Source organism: Phoxinus phoxinus (assembly GCF_949152265.1).
Source record: "Phoxinus phoxinus genome assembly, chromosome: 18".
Classification (NCBI taxonomy): domain Eukaryota; kingdom Metazoa; phylum Chordata; class Actinopteri; order Cypriniformes; family Leuciscidae; genus Phoxinus; species Phoxinus phoxinus.
Window position 1 is genome coordinate 5375794 of NC_136893.1, and position 11254 is coordinate 5387047.

Below are 11254 nucleotides of genomic sequence, written 5' to 3' on the forward strand. Positions count from 1 at the left end.
CACGAGATCCTGAAAAACAGAGTTACAAAAGAGAACGTCACCAACAGTTGCACGAGCATCTATATGTCAATGCAATCATCCAGCTATGTTCATGTCACACGCGTACATGAGTGATGGGTAAAGCTTCGGCTCGGAGCAGTGGCTCTGCGTGCAGGATGGACAGGAAGGTGTCAGTTCCTTCGAACCCGAGTCCTGTCAGGAAAGCTTGCATGACCGGCATGACCGACTCATCGAGATCCAGCCACTGAACCAGACCCTCCAGATACGCCTCACGAAAACGCCTGCATTGGGAACACATCACAGTGAAGAGTCACAACCCCAAACCTCAGTATGCCGGAAGTACATTACCGTTCAAAAGTTTGGGGTCAGTAAGAAAAAGGTCAGCCGCGAAGCGCAAGTTACTATCGCAATGAATGCAGCTAAAAGTCAGTCACTTCCATGGTGCCCAAAACCCAGTGAACTAAACTAAACTAAACTAAACTGAGACATACAAGAATAAAAATAAAAAATCATAAAAGAACATAATGACCCCAAACCTTTTCTTCACGGTACATTAAAGTGTTGTTAAATGTTTTACTTTTGCTCGTGTCCATGAAAGAGCTGTCCCAGGGACACACCACACAACCCAGCGTACGCAAACCTCCCTGGTTCACTCAGCTGTCGGCCAAACACGTTCTCTACCGGTGACTGCTTTTTCTTCTGTCCTCCTGGGTCTGTCACAATGAAAAGACAAAACACAAAAAGTGCCTGTGAAGAATGTGCGCGCATAGATACAGATTGTGAATTTGTGTCAGAACAAATCCAGTTCTCCACTTTTTCATGACATGCTTATTATAGAGGTCCAAGCAGAAATCTTTGTTATTTTTTTTTAAAAACATTACACATTTTATGATCACTTTCTTTCTTTTTTAAACTTAATTATAATTATGGTATGCATTAATGTTGTGATTGCATAGCAACCAGTACATCATTTTAAAATATAAACACTTAGCCCCGTTGACCCTTTTGAGCCACAAAAAAAATATTACACACGTTCCTCTTCTCATGAAGAACTGTGCATTTGATAGTCTGTTTTTGTGCTTTTGATACCGTGCAATGCTTAATATTTGTGGTAAAGGGGTGTAGCTTCTAGAAAAAACTTTTGCATTTGCATGTTTTATGACACTGGTGGAGACCACACAAAACTCTTATATTAAAACATTATTACTTTGCATAGAGAATTTGCACAAACATGTGTGGCAATCTATGACTCTAAAAATGTATTTGTATAATATGTAATTGTCAATGGTCTCGAGCTTTCATCAGTTAAAAGCCCCGGGAAATACATCTGCATCATACAGATCTGCGTGTGTTATTATTAACTTAACGTTACGTAACTTAAAATGTCCCTTGTTTAACCCAGGGGGGCAGTGTTTCGGAAGACACTGAAGCATCCCCGGGCGCCGCCATTGGCTAGCGGACCCCCACCTGCTGTTAGCATTCCATTGACTCCCATTCATTTTGGCGTCACTTTGAGAGCGAATAACTTTACATCTGAGGCGTTTAAAGACACCGTTTGTCCATTGTTTATTTCTAAAGAAACACGAAAATGTATAAAAGGCTCCATTACCTTGTATCTTACGTTATGGCCCCGTAGAAGCAGTTTTTGTAAAAATAGGCTAACGATTACGTCATACCCGCGCGACTCTGTCGCACAAGTCGAAAAATTACCGTATGGACAGGCAGAGAAGCTCGCAAGCAATCGGGAGGACGTGGAGGCATAAAGTCAAGGGAGAAGCCCATAGAGAGTGATAAAGTTGCTCCCGCTGCTAGCTCATGGACAGCTAATGCTCACGCTCTCCGTCTCTGCGGGATTCGGAAGGAAATGATTCAGATTTCTCTCTGCACAGCTACTAGAAGACCTACAGGTTGCTCACGTCACATCTACGTCGTCAAGCTCAGTTTGAGCCTGCGCAGTTCGCCTGACGATCAGGAAGTGAGTGCTTCTAATTGACTTCATTTCTCTCCGTTGAAACCTATGGGGTCGCTGTGTCCAGTTTATATACTGTCTATGGTTTAACCAAAACATATGTTAGGCCTTGATCTTATCCTGCATCTTAAAGCTGAACTGAACACTAAGCAGCTGTTTATACGATCAATAGAAAACAACATCAAAATAATACATAAAAGCCTCCTTATAAAATAAAATGAAATACAATACATGATATCGAACAATAACTAATAAGAGTTAAGAATAAGAAAACCAAAGACTCTTATTTTGTAGTACGCTGTTGGGCAAAACTCAAATCTTTTCAAAGTCCTTCAAAAAAAATCAAACTGCACTTTTAGTGAAGTTTATGAATACCTGGAGTTAATTTCGGGTCCTCGTTGTTGTTATTTGTTGGTTCCATTGGTATATCCTTACAGTAAATTACAGCAGATTTGTTCACTCCATGTTGAAAAGTTGTTAGTTTGTTGTCGTGACAGATGAAAGTTCAGCACAAAGTTGTCTTGTATTCAGCAACGCCCCCTATTGGTCAATGAAGCACTCGCTTATGAATATTCATTACGCAACGTTACGTTCGTCCAGTTGGCCTAACCGATTGGCTGAACGGCAAAAGTTGGTGAGGTTTCCGCTATTCAGCTGGCAAATAAGCGAATCCTAAAAGCGAAGGATTGGCTTATGAATATTAACAAGAAACGGCACGTTGGCAGCAGGCTCTGGTTGCCAGACGTTGCTCACACAGAAGAGTCATTTTGGCGTCGTCAGCTGGCAAATGAGTAAGATTGGCTTATGAATATTAATGAGGTAACGTGACTGGAGTTTCGGAATGTTATCATAATGACCGGATTAAAACCACTGGTCTATAAATCATATACAATTATTTATATAGATCACTGATCAAACTCAAAATTGCCTCATGAAGATGTAGATTTTTTTAAACGTTCTGAGGATGGCAATTAATAATGAATGCTATTAATGTCGACGTTTTGCCTGACAAATATAAGATCTTTGTGTATTAGCTGACTTGATATTGAATGAAAAATAGAAATATCGTCGAATATTAATTATTAATTGGTTTCCGTGACGACGGGAGGTTAGAAAGTAAAAGCTGCATAACCTTAATAATTAATTAATATTCATAAGCGGAGTCCTCTTCTTAGAATCTATCATTTAAACATGATTTTATGTTTTGAGGAAGATTTATGTTTTTAATTGTTGATGTTGTGCCTCATAAAAGTAAGCAGGCCTTCTCTTTGTGTTATAGGAGAATGCATATAGTAAATACATAAACATATACCCTTCAGAAATATTGTTGAAGTGCATTTTGTGGCCAGCAGAGATCACTAGAGGTCCATATAAAACTGCATTCATATAAAACCCAGTTATGTTGAATCCTACAGTTTAAACAACCTCACAGACACACAAAACTTTACTGTATGTATTTGTAAGCTTGTTTATTGTAATGTAAAAAAACAAAAAATGTATAATTTTTCCTTGATTGTATCCTGCATCTGTGATTAAAGCCCGTAACTGAACACTAAGCAGCTGTATAGTTGTTGTATATATGTATAAAATTACATAATCATCCCTGAATATATAATTTTATCAGTAGCCTAATTGCCAGTCTTTGATTGATTATAGCAATTTGTCTGAGTTACAACATAATTCGCATTGCAAGCAATAGCTCACTTTTTGACAAGATTCATTATAATCTTGATGGCTCCTGTTGTTATATAATGTCTATGAGCTGCTGTGTCTTGTTGCTATATTTCCACTAAAAGCCCATACTTGAGATGATCCAGGAGAACAGTGTGTGAAAAGCCTGATTACATCATTTTCCAAAAAAAGAAAAAAAAAAGAAAAAAGCAAATCTAGTATGTGATGAACAATCTCCATGTATGTCTTTACAGCTTCACGTGTCAGTACACAGGCTCATGGACATGTCTATTCTCATTCTTTTCACAACATGTAATTGACATTCGTAACAAGAGAATGTGTGTGCATTTGTGCACATCTATGTCACGTCTGTAATATTTCTCTGCTGTCTCTCTCTCTCTCTCTCTGCCTGGTACCGTCTCTTTACAGAGGTTATGAGGTCAAGACTTGAAGAGAGAGGAAGAAGTAGCCGTCAGAGTTACAGTAACACAAGCCCGACTCCTTCATTCATGTAAACAAATGCCAGTGAAGAATCTTACCTTTGTGTTTGAGGCCACTTCCTGTTTATACATCAGTGTTACAGACGTCTTTATTTGTACTTCTTTCTCCATTTCCACTTGAGAAGTTTGTATACAACCTGCCTGAGAGAGATACAGAGAACAGAGCACATTTTCCTTTAATGTAAAATGTAAAAACAGAAACAGAAGATCCACACAGAGATTCACAAAGATCCCTTAATTAAAAACATGAGCCGTGGACAAAATATAGATGTTAATTTGAATAAATTACAGAATAATAATAATAGTAATAATAATAATAACAATAATACTTATTATTGTTATAATTATATATTTTATATCACAATACAATACAATAATATTATTATTATTATCTATTAAATATATTATAGTACTTTTAAATAATAATAGAATTAACAACAATAATAATTACTCATTTTATTATTATTATTACACTTAATACTATACTAAATTATTATTATTAATCATAATTTAATATAACAATACAAAATTCAATTATTTATATTATTAGTATACCACAATTGAAAAAAATTATAATACATTATTATTAGGATAAATAGTATTACCATCTATTAAATATATTTATTTTATTACATTTGAATGATAATTATTATTATTATTTATTTAATAATACAATTATAATGACATATTCCATTTTACAATGCAATATTTTTAATTATTATCTATTAAATATATTTAAAAACAATAATAATAATTATTATACTTTATATTATAATAAATTATTATTACTACAATGTTATTATTACCGGTATACCACTATTACTACATAATAATAATAATAATGATACATTATTATTATTAATACATATATTATAAAATTGTAAATATTGTAAAAAAAATATATTATATTACTTTTAAATAATAATAATAAGTATTATATCTATAATAGATCCTTTATTTTTTATTTAACAAAAAATATTTATATTGTTTTATGTCAAACTGAACACATTATAAATAAATACAAGCGTATTGTTTTATGACGTTAACAAAAATAAATAAAGAGTATTCACAGTAAAATAGTGAATAGTGAAACCCTTTCTGGTTTCTTGTCAAATGTCTATAGTTATTTGTTATGCATCTATTATCTGTAGCATCTGATCTTATCGGCTCACTTTAGCAGTGTTTGTTTTAGCTTAGTGTTTAGTTGAGCTTATGTTAGTCGACTGAGATTATTTTCTCAGATATTCAAATATATCAGTTTAGACAGACTGTGGTTTAGCGATTCACTGCTCCTCATCTTCTCCATCATCCCGACGAGAGCCTCGTTTAGCCCAGAGCTGGAACGCAGAGGCGAACAGAAGGTGTTTGTTCAGAGCTAAAAGTGCAGCGGGTTTACTGTCATCAAGATCTCCGCACATCTGCTGAGAGATAACACGCACACACACTTATAAAGATCTGTCTTAGCAAGCATTGTTCTACATTAAGTGTGTGTTTTCAGTACATCCGCGGCCGAATCTGTCGAGACAGGCCTCACAGAACAGGGGGATTCTCGGGGAATTTGGCGCCCAATCAAAGGCAATATAAACTGAATACACCCTCTTGACATCCGCTCAGTCAGATACGGTAAACAAACTCAAAAAGATAATTCGCAGCACACAAACATGCTCTCCAAACAACCACCAAACGTCAAAGCAACATGTAGCAAGGCCTGTCTGTCCTTATACGCACGTGTAGAAAGAGACTTTTGTGTGTGATTGTGTGTGTTTCTATGGAAAGAAGGGCAGCTGGACAGTCTTTTGGGAATGATGGGGGTGGGAGTGAGTGGAAGAGTAGGTCAGGATATGCCTAAAGAGAGATATAAAAGAAAACCGCAGCTGTATAAGACTGCGGCCAACAAGGGAAAATGCTTAAATGCATTGAAACGCATGAGAACTTGTGAGGAACTAACCATGACTTGGGGGAATGGGAGGAATGCAAAGCAGTGCAAACACAGGTTTCTTTAATGTTTCTGCTAGACATAAGAGGAGACTTTTGCTTCTTTGGGTAAAAAGACTTCATTGTTTGTCTCATCTTTGTCTCAAACTCTGCTCGAATGTGCAAAGATTTCAGTCTGCAATAAAACATGCAGAGATCTCAAATATTTCTCATCAAATTCTTCCAAGACCAAATGATTTGAGCTGCCTGCTATCCACATTAGTTTTATAGCTATATGTCAAATACTCTGACTTTACGTCTATACTAAAAGATTATTGGAGAAAAAGGAATATTCAAAGTTCACAAAGTTACACTGCAATTTTTTTTTTTAAAAATCTGCCTCAGTGATTTTGTCTTGTTAGTACAAATATCGAAACATTCTTAAATCAAGCAACATGACTTATATTAAGTCATGTATGCTGAAAAATATATGTGTTAAGTGAGTTTATGCTTAAAACCAGAAAAAATATCTGCCATTGAGGTAAGAAAAATAATCTGAAAGTTATTTTTCTGACTCCTTTGACAGATATTTGTTCTTGTTTGATACATTTCTCAGCATACAAGACTTAATATTTTAAGTCATTTTGCTTCTCTGGTAAGTATCTTGATTTAAGAATGTATAGATATTTGTAAAACAAGACAAAAATGCTGCTAAAATAACTAAAATAACTTAAATTAAATAAGGTAAAATAATAAACCAAAATAATAAATAAACAAAGAAACCAAAATAAAATAACTGAACAACTAAACTAGACAAATAAAAATAAAATAAAATAACTCAAATACACTAATAAAATAAAATAAACAATAAACTAATAAAATAAAACACTACACTAAACAAACAAACAAAACATAAATCACAAAAGCAGAGTGTGAAGGTTAAATTAGTGATTGTTTTTTAAATTGTTTTTATTATTATTTGTTATTTAAATGATTATTTTTTATTTTTAGATTTGTTTGTGCTAACCAACATTATTCCCTCAAATACTATCGACAAAGCTTAAATGATACTGAACCAAGACTAGTATTTTAAATTAAATACACTATAACAGAAAACGACACCATAATCCTTCTGCATGTGCGCGCATTTACAAACATCCCGGATTGAGACTCTCCTTTGACTTCAACGCATGCAATCTCTACTGCTGCTTCTCATGGGAAAATAAGCTGTCACCCATTGACATTAAGTCAGTCAGTCCGCCCATGCAGTGCCCTTTATCCACACTTACTCACAGACACGACGGATGACTAAATCCGAGCTGAATGAAAAAGATCCCATGTGCTTCACTAGGTTTAACCCAAGACATTATGCGGTTTCCATTCAAAACGATCAGTCCTAGCACAAACACGCTCTAATAAAGGATCCTTTAGCGGACACCAGACGAGGACACAAGGGCCTCATTGTATTTGTCATGGATATAATAGCTGTTTTTTTGTTGGAAATTCCTCTTCCACTGAGGAATTCTTTCCAAGCTTTTAGGAATGCTGTAAATACATGAGGGACTCTCGTTCCCGGTTAGTAGCTGCAGTCTCACGACTGTTTGCGATGGATGTGATGGCTTGATTTCTTAAGATGCAGCACTACAGCTGGCAGAGAGACGCGGTGTGGGAGCGCACCATGGAAAAGTTGTAAAGTGGGTGTTGGCGCTATAAAATTGGGAAACTCTGAGTGCTGAAATTGTGATGAAACCGCTGCTTTTTTCCTGAAACTTATACGGATGGAAAAACAGCATTACCTCTATAACGCCCATGATTGCCTATGGATTACTATAGATACAAAACATGCAATGACATGTACATGGTGGGAAACAAACACAGATTACCAGCCCTGTACAGGCGGAGGCGCATACCTACACATGGGGCCCATATGGGAAGCCATAAAAATGTGTAGTGCACAAACAAACCCTCGTGACAAACCTTGAGCATGGGAAGGAATGGAAGTCAGGTCATGCAGACCACAAAGAGAGAAGTTAAAGTGACGCAGGTACTGGAGACTCACACTTAGAGTCAGGAAGGCAGCTCTTTACAAATACGGGATGCATGGGAAACCCCTCTGCGTTCTCACAGTATTTTTAGTGTTTGCGTGAAAGGTGATCATTTATGTCTTCTTTCTGGTCCTCATTAGTGAGCCTCACGGGCTCCTTGTACAGAGTGCTTCTGATTATCGGATCTCTTGCCTGCATTTCTGCGCACAGATAACAGAAATCAGATAACAGCTTTGTTTAAGCTCATGCCTGCGATAACAGTGCTGCTTTCAACTTGAAGACTTTGGGCCCTATCATAGACACCAGGCGCGACGCATGTGTTCTTTGCAAGTTTCAGCCTGACGCAGTTATCATTTTCATGTCCTGCGCCACGATGTTTAAATAGCAAATGCATGGGCTGCTGGTCTGAAAACGAGGTGCCTTCAGGCGCATTGTTGGAGCGTTGCTATTTTGAGGAACTGAAATAGACTGAGCCATTGACCAACTGAAACCTGGTCTAAAGTCAATGGTGCAGTAATTTTTTTGTTTTTTAAAGAGCACATTAGTAATATGCGACTATAGGCGGGTCCACAACACGCGTACACTTTATCCCGTAGATCCGTTTCCTCTCTGGAGAAGCGTTCAGTTTTTCCGCTCACAAATTCCGGCATGTAAAGAGCGAATCCGCCATGGCGCGAGCGCAACTGGCTTTAGGGAATGGGAGATGGGACTCTGATTGGTTTATTGCACATTACGCCCAAAACACCCATTACTCATTAAGAGAATAGGGACACTCTTTTTAGACCATGCGCCGGGTGCATCGACCATTTTTCCCGTCGTTAAACTAGCAAAAGGTGATTCGGACACGTCCTAAGTGCACTTGCGCCGTGCGCTTTAGACCAAGTGCTTAGATCCTTAGAATAGGGCCCTGAGTCTGACAGCTGAGAGCGTATATTGTGCACTGAACTGAAAAGGCAGTTTTTGATTCACCAAAAAACGAGTATTATCCACAATTACGTACTCTTTCCGAGGGTGTTTAAGAGCCTCTTTACGGTTATAGTACACTTCACCGCTGAAGAGGCCGGCTTAAACCAGAGAGAATTTGATTGTGCCTGATTTATGCAAGTCAATAACAAACCCTCCAGACCCAGATTCAGAACCAGCTTGTCAATTTTCATTTTAAATAAAGAAAATTTGAGTTTATTGAAGCGTTCCGGTCTTAAAGTCACCATGAAATCAAAATGCACCATTCTTATTTTTTTTAATGGAATATTGCAGTATTTATTATAACTGATCTATCCGTGCACATCATGATTATTTATTTTAAATGCATGTGCCTCTTAATCTTTCATCTAAATAACTTCCCCTCCTTCTTGCAGCGACATCTCTGCAAGACTCCAACTCTTCCAGCTGGTGACGCTGAAACTAACAGTATCTACTCAACCAACCAAGCTTGGTCTTCTTAATCATTAAATTCTTGTTAGTAAAGCCCGATAGAGACACCAGCAAACCGGCATTCAATGCAACATATTTTGGTCCACATCAAGAAAACTGAGCCGTCTCCGAGGAGCTCTGAGTGCCATGCCTGTACCCTTCCCTCATACCCAACTCACATCCAATGACTCAATCCAGTTAATATAAGCCCTACAGTGAGATCATGTGACCATGCAGTTCCCAGGACAATACTCACTTGAACATCTATTAGCCATTTTGGCTGAGAACTCAGACACCTATTTGTGTTTTCATGAAGCGCTCTTGAAATTCAACACACCTCAAGTGGAAAGTCCATGCTTTTTGACTCGGCCCTTGATTCAAATCTGCTCTGCAGTGCTATTTGATATTCAAATCACTCTCCTCCCACTTTATTTCCACTCTCAACACTCTCTGGAATGATATTACCTCACCTTCGATGAGAATAACAGAGTATCGCTGGACAACTTGTCAAGTCAATACAAAAAAGCTGTACGCACACATTCCAGAGCAACATTTTTCCAGGTGCACAGATGCACCTGATTTATTGGATGAACCATTCAAAGACTGGACAGTGTACAATTGATGACAGTCTTATGAGGGTGCGTGTCTAGACTGGTTGGGTACAGCAATGCACAACACTGTCCCGACACTGTGTTGCACGATCACGTTTATATATGAATTGCAATATCCAGTCATTCATTTTACAATCTCCACAGGGTTTGCCCAGGGATAGTTCAAAGGAAGAATTGCGGTTAAGTTACTGAATGTAAATTCAGCGCCGCAAACGTCATATCATATCTGTTTGCTCAGTAGGTGTGTAATGGTGAACACGGCTTTAGGGATCTTTTTACACTGTATACGAAATTTGCTGCATGTGGTCCAATATAATGTTTAGTCGAAAGGTGTCTTTACTACTTCCTTATATACTTAGACTCTATATAAGACTTTATCTCATCCCCTCACGTCATTGAAGTGACTCACGTGTGTGTCTATTATTAGGTGCGTCTGGAAGTGTGTACCTGTAAGGCAAACACAATAAAATGAAACCAGTTCACAAGTACATTATTATCAAGATAACAAACACTACACCATCTGCATATCTTCCAGAAAGAAACTGAAAATATCAGTTGAAGCATGCATTGTTAAATATATTTTTAGTTATTTAAATGTACTATCCTCTAGAAGGCTGAATTTCTTTGAAAAATACTGTAAAAACAATATTGTAAAATATTATTACAATTTAAAACAAGTGTTTTCTCTCAAATATAACTTATTCCTCTGATGCAAAGATGAATTTTCAGCTATTTTTTCCTTCAATATTTTTATTCGACAAAGATGCATTAATTATTTTACTTTACTGTGCCAGTAAAGACTTAAAATGTAACAAAAGATTTATATTTCAAATAAATGCGGCTCTTATGGACTTTCTTTTATCGAAAATGTACGTTTTCAACATTGATAATAATCAGATTTTTTTCATGAGCAGCAAATCATCATATTAGAATGATTTCTGAAGCATCATGTGACACTGACGACTGGAGTAATGAAGCTTTGATCGCAGGAATAAATTACATTTTTACAATATATTGAAATAGAAAACAATTATTTTAAATTGTAAAGATATTTCACAATATTACCGTTTTGACAGTATTTTTTTAATCAAATAAACATATTTATTTATTGCAAATTATATTATATTATGA

At 36.6% G+C, this 11254-nt stretch overlaps 1 protein-coding gene across 1 annotated transcript in view; it reads right to left on the bottom strand.

Moving 5' to 3' along the window:
* The window catches only part of tmco4 (transmembrane and coiled-coil domains 4), a 19973-nt gene extending 17219 nt beyond the window's left edge, over positions 1–2754 (bottom strand). Inside the window, exons 1-4 of the mRNA XM_079587552.1 lie at positions 2345–2754; positions 578–713; positions 107–281; positions 1–9 (exon numbers count right to left, since the gene is read on the bottom strand). The exon at positions 1–9 is cut by the window's left edge and continues 19 nt beyond it. Coding sequence (XP_079443678.1) covers positions 1–9; positions 107–281; positions 578–713; positions 2345–2390 — 366 coding nt within the window. The 5' untranslated portion in view covers positions 2391–2754. The remainder of the gene's footprint in view (positions 10–106; positions 282–577; positions 714–2344) is intronic.
* Between the last annotated feature and the right edge of the window lie 8500 nt (positions 2755–11254).